This window comes from Schistocerca piceifrons, chromosome 7 (genome assembly GCF_021461385.2).
Source record: "Schistocerca piceifrons isolate TAMUIC-IGC-003096 chromosome 7, iqSchPice1.1, whole genome shotgun sequence".
Classification (NCBI taxonomy): Eukaryota; Metazoa; Arthropoda; class Insecta; order Orthoptera; family Acrididae; genus Schistocerca; species Schistocerca piceifrons.
The window spans coordinates 581,875,204-581,894,096 of record NC_060144.1 but is presented as its reverse complement, the minus strand read 5'-3'; the positions used below and the strand labels follow the sequence as shown (position 1 = coordinate 581,894,096).

Genomic DNA, 18,893 nt, shown 5'->3' with positions numbered 1-18,893 from the left:
TATCCATGAGTCCCTCCATACTCTTGCCCGTTGCGGCCAATGTGGGTCATGACGGCATCCCAGGTAATGAACGGGTTGACATGCTGGCCAAACAGGCTGTCAGTGCACCAGCCCTGGAGATTGGCCTTTTGGAGTGTGACCTCCAGTCAGTTTTGTGGCAGAAGGTACTTGGTACCTTGACTGATGAATGGCGCACCCTGCCCTCACCTAGCAAACTTCGGGTTGTCAAGGAGACTACTGGTGTGTGGCGCTCCTCCTTACGAGCCTCTTGCAAGAACTCCATTGTACTCTGCCGGCTACACATTGACCACATCTGGCTGACCCACGGTCATTTATTGCGCCGCAAGACCGTGCCTCTATGTTGCTGCGAATCCGCATTGGCAGTGGTCCACATTTTGTTGGACTGTCTGCTTTCAACTGTGCTCAGGATACGTTTGCACTGCCTGATACGCTCCCTGCTCTTATAACGGATGACACTGCCATGGCAGGCTTAGTTTCGAGTTTTATTCGAGAAGGGGCTTTTATCGCTCAATTTGAGGGTTTGTCTCTTTTGTGTGTTGAGTCTGGCCTTTGGCCTACAGTTTTAGATTGAGGTTTTTAGTGTGTCTCATGGTGGTTGGTCTTTTCTTTTTTGTTTCCATGGTTGGCCAACCACTGTACAACTGTATGTACTTTTAATTCCTTGTTTTCTGATCTTTGTCTGTGTCTTTCTTGTTCTGTGTCGTCCTTTGTTACCTCCGTTGCTTGTCTTTTTTCCTTGTGGGTTTTCATGGTCGTGGAACAATGCCTTTGTAGTCTGGTCCCTTCAACCCCCACAAACCAACCTACCAACCAATCCTGGGATATATTGTGCCAAATTCTGTCCAGTGGCACATAAGATTGTCAAAGTCCCTAGCTGACTGGTGTGCCCTTCCCACAATGCTCCAAATGTTCACAATCGGGGAGAAATTCTGTGACCTTGCTGGCCAACGTAGGGTTTAGCAAGTACGAAGACTAACAGTAGAAACTTTTGCTGTGTGCGGACAGGCATTATCTTGCTGAAACATATGCCCAGGATGGCTTGCAATGAAGGGCAACAAAACGGGTGCTGAATATCGTTGACTTACCGATGCTGTAAGGGTCCCATGGATGACAACCAAAGGGCTCCTACTATGAAATGAAATGGCACCCCAGACTATAACTCTTGGTTGTCAGGCCATATGGCGCGTGATAGTCAGATTGGTACCCCATCACTGTCCAGGGCATTTCCAGACTCGTTTTTGCTGGTCATCAGGGCTCAGTTCAAAGTAGGACTCATCACAGAAGACAATTCTCTAGTCAGTGAGATTCTAGGCCAAAGATGGATCTGGAGATGCTCCAGGCAACAGTGACCGTCACCCATTATAAGGCCCAACAATCAGGAATGATGATCTGAGATGCCATTTCTTTTCATAGCAGGGCTCCTTTGACTGTCATTTACATCATCCCTCCGGAACAGTGATCTGTCAATGATATTATACACCCCATTTTGTTACCCTTTGTGGCAAGCCATCCTGGGCTTATATTTCAGCAGGATAATGCCCACTCAACACAGTGAGAGTTTCTATTTCTTGTTTTTGTGCTTTCCAAACCATACCTTGGCTAACTAGGTCACTGGATCTTTCCCTAGTTGAGAATGTTTGGAGGTTTATGGGCAGGTTCTCCACCCAGCTCAATTTTGATGATCTAACATGCCAGTTGGACAGAATTTGGCATGGTATCCTTCAGGAGGACATCCAACTACTCTGTCAATCAGTGTCAAACCTAATAACTGCTTGGATAAGGGCCAGAGTTGAACCAAATATAATTGACTTGCTCAATTTGTGAAGCTCTTTCCCTTGAATAGATCATACATTTTGCCAAAATTGTAATTATTTATATGTCTGTACATGTACATAACATCTGCTGATTTCTGTCCCATTCGAATAATTTCCTCATGCTGTTTTCTTGTTCCTTAGAGTGTGTGAAATTGAACAAAGCAGTAGAAAAGTATGTACACGGTACAAAGAACATTGTAATACCTACGACAGCAAACTGTCAACATTTTCTGTTCACTTGAGTAAAGAAAGCATGCAGTGGATAAAGTTGAAAATAGTATTATTATTTTACATAAGGCAGAGATCTCGTAGAATATTTTCACGTTGTACTAATGGACCAAATTACATTTTTAACGGACAGATAGAATTGAAAAACAAAAGATATATCGAAACATTTTGGGACATTCTGTTACAAATATAATGTTTGTCACGAGTGTCAGTTGATTCAAGTAAAGTGTGTGGCATCTGCAGTTTATCAACAATATTATGAAAAGGATAGATTGATTCTCATCGTAAAGGTGCCAGGCACAGCATTGAGAGACTGTGGGGGGAGACACGGGGATGGGGAAACAGGGACTGGAAAATGAGAGGAGCAGAGAAAGGGAAGAGACTGCTGGGTGAGTTAGCAGAGAGTGACCTACAATGAGGGTGAGAGCATCTGAAATGGGAGGAGGTTATAAGACAGAAGGGGTGGAAACTACTAGGTGGAGGGTGTGGGGACAGTAGGTTACCACAGATTGAGGGCATGATGATTTTGGGAATGAAGAATGTGTTGTAAGGATAACTCCCATCTATTCTGTTCAGAAATGCTGCTGGTGAATGGGAGGATGCAGTTGGCCCAGGCTGTGAAGCAGCCATTGAAATCAAGCATGTTATGTTCAGCTGCATGTTGTGCTACAGGGTGCTCCACTTTGCTCTTCGCCAGTTTGACAGTGGCCGTTCATGGCGGTTCATCCAGGTGGGCAGCTGGTTGGTACTCATACCAATATAAAAAGCTGTGCAATGATTACAGCGGTGCTGGTACATGACATGGCTACTTTCACAAGTGGTCCTGCCTGTCATGATGTAGGATAAGCCTGTGGTAAGACTCGAGTAATGTGTTGGGTGGGTGTGTTGGATGGGCCTTGCACTCGACCTCCCACAGGGATATGATGGATACAGTCCTTCCTTCGCATGCTGTGTGGCAAGTACTTTGACCTGCAGTTCTGGGTGACTTTTCTGAAGACCATCCCTTTTCGTAAATCTCTCCAATCCTTTCCCTCCACCCCTCTTCATTCCCCTTCAACCCTTCTGCAGGAATAAGTAGCCACTGGCTCGGAAAACTTGAATAAGTATTACCTTCTTTTATGCATGTGTTCTACTGTGCTTGGTGAGTAGATTTCTTATTTATCCAGTTACATCATATTGTTAAATATTGATTATTTTCGTTGCTATAAAGGGATGGACTGGGTTTTTGTGGAGGCTGGGACACCACTTTAGGAGGGGTGGGAAGGATCTTGTGTAGGATGTTCCTTATTTCAGGGCACGATAGATAATCATAGTCCTGGAAAAGGATGTGGTTCAGTTGTTTCAGCCCGGGTTAGTACTGGGTGTTTAAGAGGATGCTTCTTTGTAGCTGGTTCTTGGGGGTGGTGGGAGGATTGGGAGTATGTGGGGATATGGCACAGGAAATCTGTTTGTGGACTAGATCTTGGAGATAGTGCCCATCCATGAAGGCCTTTGTGAGATCCTCAGCATTTGAGTTCTAGTCCCTGCAGATACACCATTTACAGGTGGCCAGACTGTATGGGAGGGATTTTTTTGGTGTGGAAGAGATGGAAGCTGCCGAAATGCAGATACTGTCGGTGGTTGGTTCCACCATTGTGATTATGAATCACAGTGACTACCTGACTGAAGGCCTCTACCAATTGTATGATGCCTCCATCTGTAAACTCTCCCAAAGTACTCCCACCCTGGAAGTCCAAATTAAACTCCAGCCACTGCTTAAAGCCTTCCCAGAATCTCTCCCTTGAATCCATTTCTCCCCTCACCTCTATGACACCCTGCACACCAACCTTCTACCTGTCCCCCAAACTCCACAAACCCATAAATCCTGGACACCCCATTGTAGCTGGTTATTGTGCCTCCACTGAAAGAATTTCAGCTCTCATTCACCAACACCAATCAATTGCATGACGTCTAGCTTCCCAAATCAAAGATACCAATCAATTCCTTCACTGACTCTCTACCACCCCCATCACTGTACCTCCTGAATCTGCACTCATCACAGTTGATGCCACTTCCCTGTATGACAACCAACCTCATGTGCATGGTCTTGCTACTATGGAATGTTAGCTCTTGCAGCCTCCAAACTCACTGCTTCATTCTTCATACATCTTACTAACTTTATCCTAACACACAGCTGCTTTTCCTTTGAAGGGAAGGTATAGAAAGAAATTCGCTGCACAGCCATGAGCACCCTCATGTCTCCCGCTTATGCCAAACTTTTTATGGACCATCTTTGGAAAACCTTCCTAGCCTTCCAAAAGTCCAAACCCCTGCCCTGGTTCAGATTCATTGATGATTTCTTCATGACCTGGTTTCAGGGCCAAGACACCCTTTCCTCATTCTTTCACAACATCAACACATTCTCTCCTGCTGCTTCACCTGGTCCTCATCAGTCCAGCACGCCACCTTCTGAACACTGGCTTTCTATTCTCTGATGGCTCCACCTACATTCTTGTCCACATCACATCCATCAGCCTCCAACAGTGTCTGCATTTCGATAACTGCCATCCTTCTCACACCTAACGGCTTTTCTATGGTGACAAGAACTCCCTTGTCCAATATGCTGTAGGTCTCATAATAGCCTTCACAGACAGACCTAGTCCACAAACAGATTTCCCATGCCATTCCCATAGACTCGCCCAATCCTGCCAACAACACCAAGAACCAGCTACAAAGGTGTACCTCCTTTGTCACACAATACCAGCATGGACTGGAACAGCTGAAATACGTCCTTCATTATGGCTTTGATTATGTATCATCATGCCCTGAAATAAGAGTTGTCCTACTCAAGATCCATCCCCTACCTCCTAAAGTGGTGTTCTGTTGCCCATCTAATCTTCTCAACAAAATAGTCCATCTTTACGCCACTCTGAATCCCAACCCTTTGGCACAGTGCTCACATCATTATTGAAGACCCAGTACAAGATCTGACCACATACTTCCAGTCCTGTCACAGGCTTATCCTGCACCATCAGAGGCTGGACTGCTTGTGAAAGCAGCCATGTCATATACTAGCTCTGCTGCAATCATTGCACAGCTATTTATATGTGTATAAGTACCAACCATTTGTTCACCTGTCTGAAAGTCCACCACCAAATTGTGTTTGTGAGTTAGTATTTGTTTGGAGGCGTTTATGAGCACTGAGCAGCAAGATTTAAACCTACAAAATGACACTCACTCACTCCCACCTCTCTTGCGTTGACCCATACAAATAAGTGGTGAAAGGTGCTAGCCTGGTATTAAAATATAAGTAAAACAACAGAGGAGCTATCACAGGGTGCATATGCCCCAGGACAAATGGAAAATCTGGGAAAATGCAGGAATTATTTGGAATTTTGGGAATTTTTCATTGTTTTTGAGTTAAATTTTTGTAATTGTGACTGGTAATAACTAATACTCTGACAAAGAATTTTACTTTAGCCCACAACTGCAAAACAATACTGCAGCAATAAATATAAATGAGGGAGTAACACCAAAATAAAACTTAGTTGCAAAGAAAATGTGCCACGTAGAACAACAAAATACAGAGCACAAACAAGCATTTACCAACAGCAAAATGTGTCAAAGGCGTCAGGACGAAGACTGTGCAATACTTTGTAACAACAAACTGCTTTCAATGAGTGTGATGTCACAACTGTTTACATTTCTAACAGGTCACAGGAAAATGTACAATGAATTTCTTAAATCACGAAGTGTTTGATTCATTCAAAACTTAGCACTTATTTAATATTTTACTGGCCCATTTGTGTTCGATGTGTCTTAAAGCTAACACATGCTAAAAGAGACCAATATTATACTTGAAAGCTTAGCTTTTCTTGTGGCTATACTGTGTGTATATTAGTTTCAATCATTGACTTTTCCTATTTGTGTGTTCATGCTACTTAACAGTAATGATGCTATTGGCTGACTACATCTTGTGTCCTATCCTCTGAACTTCTTCTGTCATTCGCTGGTGAGAATGTGTGACATGAGCTATGATTGGCTGACAAAAGTGCATCGCAATCTCGATTTCAATGCTTTGGAAGCCACCATTATGTATTTCGTGGAATTTGTATTTATAATTTTGAAATACAAGAATATGCAGTGAACATGTTGCCACACATCAAAGCTATTTCCAAAAAGTGTTGCTTTTTGCTGTGTTTCGTTACTTAGAACTGCTGAGAAGTTCTACGCTGGTGCATAAAACCTTTACCATTCAAAGGATTGATAAGTTTTACAGCTTGGGGGAAAATATATTGACAGCACAGGAAAAAGTGATTCACTGGCCACTTACAAGAAACAAGGGTGAGCTTGTCACCCCGTTAACAAATGAAGAATGTCTCCTCGTAAACAAGTTGGACATATCACAAAACCTTAGAACAGTAACCATATTTGTTTGAATGTTGCTTAAAATAGAGGACCGATCTGTCTGGCAATCTGCTACTGCCCTCTGGTCTAAAAATAGAATGTAGTCAATTAAAATATGACACACAGTGATGTGTACACTACAGACTCCACACATTGGAGGATACTCTTGCTGGAGAAAAAAGCTATGCATCATAGAGCTGTGGCCTGTGCAAAGATGAATAAGGAGGACATTATCCTGCCTGCATGGCTCAATGGAGGTACTACACAACCACGTTGTGGGCTTTATTGTCTGTAGCTTATTGTATGTCACTGCCAGGCGCTCTTCTTCCCATCACTGTACGACTCTTTAACTCGACATTGAGGTGACAAGGTGAGGGGGATGCCAGGCTGAACTATCTGAGGATTGTGACCTGCCTCCTTGGCTGCTACATCTGCTGTTTTGTTCAATGCAGTACCCATGTGCCATGGCACCAAGCAGAAAAACACTTCCTTCCCCAGTCTTTATAAGTGGAGAATGGCATCCTGGATAGCCTGGACTGTTGTATAGGTCAGATACACGCGTTGCAGACACTGAAGAGTATGGAAAAAACATTTGGTCTATGGAGTATTCGAGGAGAGTATTCAGGGAGTCGGAACAGATGAGGAATTTAGCAGGTACGGCACATACCATCTGCTCCAGTGTCTTCAAGATCACAGATGATTCAACATTGAAGACATTGAAGCCTGTAGGCAACTGAATCCTAATGCCACAATCAGGGAAAACAACAAAGAAGTCAATGGAATGTCTCTACTTAGACCGATCTGTGAATGCAACTACACATAGTTGTGGTGCTCATTTAAAATGTTGAAAAATATCACATTAAAAACATAACAGGAGCACAATCTCTCCTGTACTGCACTACATCTAAAATTACTATGGGCCTCTGCAGTAACTAGTGTGGCAGTCAGTTAAATCCCGCATTTCTGCCTGTACAAGCCTCACATCAAGGCACTCGATCACACACTTTGTGAAGATCCCAAAGGGCCTCGTTGCCCATGAAAAATTGGTAAAGAGGTATTCCGTAGCTGTAAAAACAACAGTATGGTATGCTGCGGAAGTGGGAGTAGCAAGAAACATATACGCCTGACACACCATGAGGAGTTTTTGCCAGATGGTAAGTGATGGTTCACCAGCCGTAGCACAGAAAAAAGCATAAATGATCTTCAGGTAAGAAAGTGTCACTGATTCATGCACTGTGCACCCACAGTCCAGCTGCGATTGCACAAAGGCTGTGTAAAACTAGTGTAGACTTGCACTGTCTGATTTTCGTGACCTGTGGCAAAGACACTTCAAGGTGTTCAGTGCCTTCTGGGTGCTAGCATGCAGAAAATGTAAAACCAATCTTTGTGACCCCACTTCCAAACTCATCACTGTAAGTCACAACTGTCAAGTTGCTGCTGCGGTGTTGGAGGAAGAGCAGCAGACCGTAAAACTGTTCACAAATAAGGAGCATGGGACAGGACTCCTTATTGTGGACATTATTTTGCTAATGGCTGTGACAAGGAGAGTGACACTTAAAACACTGCTCTGGGAAACACTGTTCTCCTGCAAACACTATTTGATGACACCAACTCTGTATTTAGAAAGGTGTCTTAAGAGGAAGGACCAAAGGAAGATGGGGTGGTGGCCACGAAAGCCCCATTGGTTTGGCTGACTGAAAGTACTCTGCCTCCAAGTAGTGTCATGCGCCTTACTGAATTAAAAAAAAATCCCCGTAGACAACACTTGTTACATAGGAAAGCATCACGAATTTCCACCTCTAACAGGATCAGTTTGTCGACAGTTGATTGACATTTCCTTGATCCACAATGAGAGCAGCTAAGGAGCTGCCTGGTGTCTTAATATCCAGACCAGACAAAGGTTGACCATGTGCTCTAGAGTCTTTCCTACACCGCTTGTTTGGCAAAGCTCCAACAAGTACTGGAACATGTTCAGTCCTTTCCTGGTTTGAGGAAAGGTCTGTCAGTTGCCTGTCACCATGAGTCGTAAAACTGGCCTGTCAGCCATATTGAATTAAAACATCATAAGAGGATTTCCTTTGACACTGCCTGCAGCTGCTGCAGCATTCCAGATTTGATTGTGACCGGGCACCAGGTTGTTAGGAGACACTTCTGTTCCAACAATGCCGCTATAGGTAACCTAGTACTCTTACCAGAAATGCTCCTGGTGACTTTCTATGCTGTTGTAGAACAAGTGGAATGGTTGATACAGTCCAAGGACATTTTCCGTGCCCTTTTCTTGCACTCCTTGACGATGAATCAAACCTCGGCCCTTGCCAATCAAAAGGCTGCTAGGTTTTCACTGTTGGGCAGCACTTAATTCTTTGCAGAGCTGCATGCCTAACCCGGACTACTGAATGGCACTCATCAGTCCACCAAGATACAGGTCGCCTTGGAAGATGACTGAAGGAAGATGACCGAAGGTCTTAGGGGTGTAGAAGTAGTAGCATGGTGGATCACTCTTGTACAATATATTTCACCCAGTCCTGGATGCTGTCTTGGCATTAAAACACAACCAGCTGACTGAAAAGCATCCAGTTAACTCTACTGATGATCCATTGTGGCTTCGTCCTTTTAGGGAGAGCTCCATTCAGTAGGTGAATCCAGAGTGGCAACTGGTCACTGGAATGGATGCCATCAGCGACTTCCAACTGAACAGAGTCCATGAGGGCTGGATAACAGAAAGAGAGGCTGATGGCTGAGGATGATCCAGTAGCAGCATAGAAATGTGTGGGAGTGCCAGTGTTGAGGATGCATAGCTCATGAAGCACTATGAGGTTCTCCGAAAACCAACCCTGAGGGCACTAGAGGTTGAGCTCCTTAATACATGATGGATAGTGAAGTCTCCCATTAGGAGAAATGGTGGGGTTGGTTGTTCTATTAATATCTGTGAGAGCGTTGAGTCTGTCGCATCTTGCAGCAGTAAATACAGCAAGCAGACACTGATCTTCTGACACACGATAATTTCAACTGCAACTGCTGGCTGTGGCCAAGAGCAAAATGGACCAACCTGTGGCGCAATAAGAGGTCTGTTCAAAAAATTCCAGAACTTTGTCCTTTGAAATACTCTCCTCCACAATTGGCACACTGCTCCCAATGCCTTATCCACTTCCAGAATCAGTCTTAGTATGCTTCTTGTTAGAAAGCGTGAAGTGCTGTTTGCGAATTTTCTTTTATCTCATCTATCATTGCAGAACTTCGTCTTTCAATAGGGTTTTCAACTGTGGTAATAAGAAAATGTCCACAGGGGTCAGGTCTGGAGAGTACAGAGGATGAGGTAGCACAGTGATTTCGTTTTTTATGCAGTAGTCATGCACCAACAGGGATGAATGTGCAGGTGCGTTAACGTGATGCATTGTCTCGCCACATTTCAGGCCATTTCCTTTCTTGTAGGTGTTCTGTTAATACCATTGATCAACACCTTATCTGTGTGGCACAAATTCATGATGAACTGATCCTTCAAAGTCAGAGAAAACTATCAGCATGACTTTGACATTTTACCTGATGAGATCTTTCTGGTCTTGGAGAACCTTTCCTAATCCATTGTGAAGACTAAACATTGGTCTCAACATCATAATTGTAGACCCACATCTCATCACCAGTTATGATTCTCTTAAGGAACATCTCGTTCTCATTTGTATGATCCAAATTCTCATCACAGATCATGAGACAAAGGTTTCTGTGGTCTTGATCCATGAGCAGTGGGATGAACTTGGTGGCAACACAATGCATTCCTAGATGCTACGACAGGATTTGATGACGTGATCCAACTGAAATGTTAAATTCTTCTGCAACCTCTTGGACAGTCAGTCTTTGATTGGCATACACAATTTTGTTGTCGGTCTTGTTGTGAGCTTGTCAATTGATGTCAATGGGTGTCCTGAATGATGGTCATCTTTAACTTCTGTCTAGCTGTGTTTAAACCATGTGAACCATTTGTAACTTGTACAGCTTAAGCACTCATCATCATGGGCCCCCTGTGTCATTTGGTGCATCTCTGTAAAGGTTTTCTTGTGTTTCATGCAAAATTCAATGAAGACACATTGCTCCTGTAACCCTACCATCCCGAAATTCGTAAACTGTGTGTCATAATGTTCTACTCAATACAGAACTGAACAATAACTAACAAACATACAAGAGTGAAACTTCCGGCAGTTACACATTAAACACAGGTCTGTGCAGGGATGCCAACTATATTTTAGCTCCAACACACCATTCGCACAACATTACGAATGTTCTGAAATTTTTTGAACAGACCTCATATGTAGCTGAACTTAACGTGCTTAATTTCAATGGCTACTTCACACCCTTGGCCATGTGGATCCTCCCTTCTCCCACCAGATTTTGTGAGCTGTGCAAATGGGAGTTATCTTTACAACACATTCTGTGCTCCCAAAATCAACCCAGTCTCAACCTGTGGTTACCTACTGTCCCCACACCCTCCACCTAACAGTTTCCAACCCCTGCGTCCTATCAGCTCCTCTCATTTCATGTTCCCTCACCCTCATTGTGTGTCACTCTCTGCCAATACACACACCATTCTTTTCCCCTTCTGGCTCTTCTCCTTTCCTGCTCTCCATTCCCCTCTGTCCTTCCCCACAGCCTTCCATCGCTGAAACTGGTAGCCTTGTCTTGCCACCTAGTCCTGCACACTCCACCAGGCAGTGCTGACTCCTCCTCTCCCTCCCCACTCCCCCTTCCATTCCCCCTCTGCACTGCTGGTTCTGCTTGGTGTGACACAGTTGCAGTCTGGCTGGAAGTAGCAGTCATTTGTGTATGAAGAGCAATTGTGTTTGTACATGTGTATAAGTGTTTTTCTTTTTCTTTGTGAAAAAGGCTTTAGCTGAAAGCTCAGTGTGTAACAGTCTTTTTGTTGTGCCTGTCTACAACTCAGTGTATCATCTTTATGGTGAGTAAGTATCCTTTACATAATATTGTTGATATTTCAACCTGGAATTTCCATTGTTTTATTTTGCAGTTACAGTGTATTGATGTTTTACACAAACAGTTGTTCACAGTTCTTTGCCATTTTATTTTGTGTGTTTCTGGGATGGTCATGTATAATTTGCTTTCGTTGCATCTATCTCTGCATAACAAAACATCAATTATAAATATTTTCTAAAGTAAAAGAAAGGAAAGGAAAGGAAAGGAAAGGAAAGGAAAGGGCAACCACTCACCTGTAGCTGACTGTTGTGTGGCACTTAGAAACACACAACAGAAACAGTATTTTCCAAGCTTTCAAGCTCTGGCTCTTCTTGTAGTAGACGTACACACACTCATGCGCATAACCCCACATACAACCAAATGCCAGTGTGGTTGTGTATGTGAGTATATGTGCATGTCTACCAGGGAAAGTGCAAGATCTTGAAAGGTAGTAAACAAAGCTGGGACCTTTGACTTTCATGGGCAAGTGTTCTACAACTGAACTACCCTACCTGATGCACAAACCTTCCTCACAGTTTTACTTCCACCAGAACCTCATCTCTTACCTTCCAAACTGCACAGAAGTTCTTCTGCAAGACTTGCAAGACTAACAAGCTTAGTTTAGTGTGTAATTTTACTACAATTTTGAAACATTTTCATTTGAAGATTTTCTGAATCCGTTGTGTACAATAAATGCTGAAGAATGGTCTTTAGCCAAAACTGGTTGTGCATTAAAGAATAAATGAAACAGGAGATGATGGTGTTAAACTATGTCATTTCTGCAATTCTCCTATAGAATATAATTAACAAAAAATATTTTGAAACTTTTTATTGTTGCCAAAGCATGTGGCAACCAACATTTTTTACAGTTTAAAATACCAATTGTCTACTCAGAATTAAGGTTTAACTTTAAAATAAAAAAGAACAGCTGCAAACTTATCATTATTTATCTGAACTGCTCTAATTACACTTTTAGGCTAATTAATATGCATTTACCTGTTTTTAAAAGGTGAGAAGAAAGCACGAAGAAGAGCAACAACAAAAGCTATTGCAACTAAAGAATATAAAAGAAGAAAAAGGACAAAAAAAGAAAAAGGATAAAATAAAGAAGAAACACATGGTAATACTATGAGCATTATTTTCATGTTTGGTTGATAATTATTCAAAACTTGTGGCCTCTTGTTGAATGTAAGACTGGACATAACATTAAGAACCAAGTTACCTTTCATATGGAATAATGAGAGAAGACAAATCCATAAAAATAGATGGGTCTAAATATGAGGCAATATAATGCATGTATTAAGAGTCTCTTATTATTCCTCCTCATCCATTGACAGCTTTGAACTATTGTTACATATGACTATTTGTACCTTGCTTTTCCACTTTCCCCTTTCCTGCCATATGGTATCAATTTTGGGTTAATGAGAAGGATCCTGAAAGTTCAGAGCTGCATGTGGAACTGGGACACTCTAACTGATGGGCCCTTGCTTTTCATATGTACCGACTCCTCTTACCATATAAGCTGTCCATGCTTTACTTACAGCCTTCAAGGCCTCTGTTTTGCTTTTATCACTCCCATACTTTCCATATTTCTCTGAAGTGCCCCTGCTTACCATTTCACGAGAAATCAAAGTTGTATGTCACTCTGGGACATGAACAGAGACTTTTGCCTCTTGTGGGCAGTGTTATTACCAGAGAAGTCATGAAAATGATTGTGGTGTGACAGTTTTTACTAAATTCAGGAAATTTCATTGGGGCATGGTAGGGCAGTATATGAGAGCAGATCATATCTGATGAAAGCTACTTCTAAACTGCATTAGTGGCAGCATCTGTCTAGCCACTCCAATGTGAACTACAGGCAGACTCAACCACTCTCTCAATTTTGAATTAAACAACAATGCATATTGGAGAGGAAACAAGTTAATTGTTTGTTTAACTTTGGAACATTATATTTTGTTTGCAAGTAAGTAATATTACATTTTTATTGTGTCTTTAGAGAAAATTGATTAATTTCTATATTGTAGGCTGTCACATTGTCTAACCAAGTAATAACAGTGGAAATGTTGAACTATCACAGCAGGTTGTTCAAGTTGTGTCATACAAAGCAGTTTTGGGCTGTACTGGCAAAAACTGGTAGCAAAAGAACTTACATTTTTATATTTTTTCTTTTAATGAGCAAGAAATGAGAAATCATAACTTGAATGGAACAAAAATTAAATGAAAGAGGCCATAGAAATAGTTGGACTTCTTGAAATGACAGTCAGGGAAGCGATTGAGAAATATTCAGTTCCAAAAAGGGCATTACATGACAGACTTAAAAGCTTTACGAGAAAACAGAGGTGATTATCAACTTCTTTTAGAAATATATTTTTTTTCTGAGAACTGTGATGAACAGGAAATGATATCATGTGATCATGTTAAAAATGTAAATAACCAGCTTATGACTTTAACTGAAGATGAAGCCTTAAACCTGCTGTACAAATATTCAGAGCAACTGAAAAAAAGCATCATTCCAATAAAGCAAAAATGAAATTGGGTAAAGAGTTTCACTACTATTCTATGAAATGATCTAAATATTTATGGCCAAGGACAGCTGAATCCACAAGTTTGCAGTGAGCAGCAGGTTTTGGGAAGGAACAAGTTAACAGCTTCTTTGACAAACTAGGTGAGTTGGTGGATAAGTTCAGACTGAGTCCTGCAAAGATTTTTGCATAAGTTAAATCCATGACTGTGAAAGAGAGAAAGTGAGTAGAGAAGCTAACTTTGACCAAGAGACCTTGAAGCATCATCCTTTTGATCTCTGTCAGCGCTTCTGAGTACTTGTTTATAACACCACTTTTTGTGTTTACCTACACCAGACTAAGAAATGATAATATGAAAAAGGATGCACCAATAGGAAAGAGTTTGATCCTCATTTACATGGTTGGATAACTGCTGAAGATTTTCTGAAGTGGGTGAAATGATGGGGAACCCAACTGAGAAAGATACTTCCCTAATTAATCTGGATGGTCTCTCATGAAAGAACAAAGATCCTGGAGTGATAACTTATGCCAGAAGCAATCACATAATCATATTAAGTATGCTCCCCTCCCCCACCTTTCATCTTGATACAAGTTGCAGCCACTTTTGATGAGACAGTTATGAAGCACTTCAGAAATGCATATCATAAAGAGTGCTCATTGTGGATGTGAAAGTATCCAAACATGAAATTTTCCCTAAGTTAAATAACTGGATTTGCAGATATTGCCTGTTTCAAAATATGTTGAATGGAATTGGCACAGTTAAGCTTCAAGTGGAGAAAAGTTATTCCACTAGACAAAAGTGTTTCCAGTGATTTGGACAAGTATGGCTAGGCCTACATATTATCGAGATGGGCTGACCCTTCATCAGCCACCTATGGTAATGTACCCTGGTCCCTCTACTTCATTACCATGGGATGTGTCTTCAGAACCAGGAGCAAATAAACAAATGGTAGAAGTATTAGGAGGTGGTACTTGTTGTGTACCAAGGTTTGGTACATACAGGTAAAACAACAATAAAGTAGACTGGAAATAGTAACATATTTATTCAGGATACAGCTACAGGAAGAAATCAAGCAAGTGTACCATCTATGTAGCTACAGGCGACTTAGTGTGTAACTACCTAGGGAATTACTAGAGGAGATCACCATGCTGGTTATTGCATTGAGGTGTGTGATGGAGCCCTAGCAGTGAGGTGTAGTGCAAGGCCTAGGACTATGGGTCATTATCTGCTGAGAGAAGAGTTTGTCAGATCGGCAGCAGTTGACTCTGGGCAGGAGTCATTTTGAATGAGGAACTGCAGAGCAGTTGGCACTATTGCCCGACATAACTCCTGACAGTGACTGGCCCCTCAGAGTCTTTGTGCTGGCCTAAGTATTTCTAAGGCTGAGGTATACAGTGCAAACTATTTTTCTTCATGTGACTTGTGGAGGGAAATACTCCTGCACTGGCTGCACCTCCTGTTGCTGACTGGAACACTGCCAGACGGCGAGAATAGTACCTGCAGTGGCAGCGTCTCAAGCTCAATGCGATAACAAACTGTGTTGTTGTTATTATTATGCTAGCTTGCTACCCCCAAACTTTTGTGTTTGTAGCTGGCTTGCAGACACATGTGCAGGAAGCAGATGTCACCTGAGGCTAGGCCACCCTTGGGATGCAAGTCTGCATGCAATTGCTGTTTCTGGTCAGAGAGTAAGTGTAGATACTCCAGTGTTGAAGAAACAAACTGCTCTGTGACTGACTTGTAAGGGGCAGCTGCAGCAAAACAGATTGTAGTGACAACTTCACCTCTTCATAGCTGTACCAGCACAGAATTTATAGCCAGATAAAATCGTAGAGGACCAATTGCAATACTCTCTTCAATGCCACTGAAAGTCCAGCTTGAGCAGGAAAAACCAGAAAAGAAGGAGAAAAGGTTTTTGTGAATTAAAACTAAGATGAGAAGATCATTTAGAAAAGGAGAGAGAGGAATTTAACCATAGAAAACTAAAGTACAATCCAGAGACAAAACTGACAGAAAAACTCCAAAAAGAAAAAATTAAAAGAAAAATAAAATTTCTTGAAGAAAGGCAGGAAGAGGAACAACTGACGAGGTGCATGATTTGCAATGAATCCTGCAGAAAAGGTTGGGTTAAATGACATGTTTGTGAAGGTTGGGCACATGAAAAGTTTGCCCATTTGGGACTGAACAGTCTTTATTTCATGTGTAATAGATATTTTACTAAAGGTAAGATTAATATTCAGTTTAAGCCCATTTTATTCAAAATTTTAACACAGTGACTTTGTTTTAACTTTTTGCTGGAATTTACTACAAAGTGATAGGAATATACCAGTAACCAAGTGGGAACAATGATAAAAAAAATAAAATTTATTGATGAGCACAATACGGGAAGCACCTCGATTCACAGACAAAGCTTAGAACACACTGCAGTCTTTGATCACATCACAGATATTGCAGTCCTCACTCGCTAGCTGCAGTTGCAAGTGTTGATATCCCCACAGTCTCCCCCACCCCCATCCCCATGCTCGTAATGTGGAGCACCAAAGGGAGGACATTTAGTGCTGGATGGGGTGGGGGGTGGGGGCAATGACATGAACACAGTTCATGTGGAGGTGGCTGCAGTATGGGGTTTGGTGGTGCAGGTATGCGTGACTGACCATTCTGTGACCAGTGCAGGCGCAAGGCACAAGTCAGACCATTTCTTGGTGATAGTTGTTGTGGAGTCATGTGCGGTGCTTATGGCAGACAGATGGTTGGTTGCAGATGTTGAGGGCATCATCAGTTGTGCCTGTATCTAGATATCCATCGACACTTCACAAGATATGGCAGCAAAATCAATGACATCTGGAGGAGAATAAGTGTGTTCCACTTGTTGGATATGTGCAGCGTCGTTCGAAGATGGGTCATTGATAAGGGCACTTACTGGATGGCAGGACATTGTGTTGCTTTGGATGTGGCTGTCTGTGTGGTAGTTAGATGTAGGTGGTACCGGGTGCTATTGGAATCGTCTGGGGTGTTGTCCTCTTAAAGTACCCACACCGGTTTCAGCTGATTGACAGTGACAGTAATGTCTTTATCATTAATGTCAATGTCAAAAGTTGATTATTTTTTATGGGTCTGAATAAGGTGGTTGGAGTGCAGGCCACACTGTATCATCACGCAATATAATATATTTGCAGTCTGAAAGGGCTTTGTGTACAAATACTTGCGGTGCAATGTGAAGGTTGGGTGGCAGTACATGGGAGTATCAGATGTGCTCTTTAACATGTAGCATGAGTGCTAGTGGGGTTGGATATTTGTTGTTTTGTGCTGGTAGTACAAAGTCTGCTGGAAGGACCGGAAATTCACCATGTAAGATTTTGGCCAACTATACTTGCAGGTTGTCTTTGTAGGCACTCCAAGAAGGACTCAGGGCAGAGGCTCCATCCAAGATCTGCTGTGACACATGATAGCAACCTTAAGGGTCCTGTGCCACCTCTCGATGAGGCCATTGCTCTTCAGGAGGTAGGTGTCGGTGTCTTCAGGAGGTAGGTGTCGGTGTGGGTACGTTTAATACGACAAAGACTGCAAAGGGTCATGAAGTGTGCCGATTCAAATTGGCAATCATTGGTGTTGGTTTTTGCTGTGCTGAAGTATGATATCCAAGTGCCAACAAAAGTGTGAGCTGTCATTTCAGGTATAATGTCTTTAATGGGTGTTGCTTCAACTCACCATGAAGCCCTGTATGTAATGGAGAGAAGGAACTTATAACCTTCCGACTCGGGAGGGGGACCCACGAGATCAATGTGGAGGTGGCAGAAACAAGCTGTGGGTATCTCAGATTGGCCAAGATGCAGTTGGGTGTGTTTTCTTGACTGTGCCCAGATGTGGCAGTTTCTCTTAATGTTGGACCACAAAAAACAATCAGTGATTAGACGGACTGTAGGACGAATGCTGGAATGTGAAAGATTGTGCAGTTGATTAAAGGTTTTATATTGTGTTTGTTAGTGCCACAAGCAGCTGAATTTTCTTGAGAGAGAGATCCCACAGGATCAGTGTTCCACTGCCTGGCATCACGTGTCTTTCAGTTTTGAGGCTGGCGTTGTTGCTGCTAGTAGTTCAGCAATGCTCGTGTCAGTTAGTTGGGAAGCAGCTAGCTGTTTGTAGTTGAAGTGGAGGGAAATGGTATTAAGCCCTGATAGCTAATCAACAATGATGATGTTGTCTGTGCAGTGTAAGTGCAGCAGTGATAACGGTCAATTGACCATCCATGTTAGTGTGATTGCATTAGTGTACATTCTTTTGTTCGATCAAAAGTGTTTAACCCATCTCTGGTCCATTGACCTTCTTTTTTCCATTTTTGTTGTGACCTGATAATGCTTCCGTGAGTGGCGCTTGTAATGTAGCTGCTCGCGGCACGTGGTATCAGTAGACATTTAAAATTTCAAGAAAATGTCAGAGTTTGCAGCAAGTTAATGGTAGTGGGAGCTGTCGTATGGGGCTTGTGTTGGTTTGATGCCTGTGGCACCAACTAAGTGTCCAAGGAAAGTGACTCTGGTGTGAAGTAGTTGAGACTTGTCACGATAGATCAACAAACCATGGTCTTTTAAGGTTCTGAGAACCTGTTCGATGTGTACCTCATGTTCTTCAGGTGTGGTGGAAAAAAATAAAGAGTCTTTTCAAGGTCTGCATAGCAATGATCAACGGGGAAGGCGATCTTGCCAGTAAATAGTTTGCCAAGTTTGTGCAGTGTTTTTCAATCTGTAATGCATGAAAATGTATTTGTACAGGCCGAAGAGTGTGATAATTGGCATTTTCATGATATCGGTGGTGTGCATAGGGATTTGTAAATAGGCTTTTTTTTTTACAGTCAAATACACTAAAGGTGGATGCACATGTCCGTGCATGAGTAAAGTCTTGTATATTTGGTACTGGCTAACTGCCATGCACTGTACAGGTATTGAGGGCTCTGTAATTGCTGCA

At 42.3% G+C, this 18,893-nt stretch overlaps 1 protein-coding gene across 2 annotated transcripts in view; it reads left to right on the top strand.

Annotated features, from left to right (window-relative positions):
* Positions 1-18,893, top strand: part of LOC124804838 (A-kinase anchor protein 17A-like) — a 134,433-nt gene that overhangs the window by 88,217 nt on the left and 27,323 nt on the right. For both annotated transcript variants that reach the window (XM_047265187.1, XM_047265188.1), the window contains exon 4: positions 12,421-12,531. In XM_047265187.1, the coding sequence (XP_047121143.1) occupies positions 12,421-12,531 (111 nt within the window). The remainder of the gene's footprint in view (positions 1-12,420; positions 12,532-18,893) is intronic.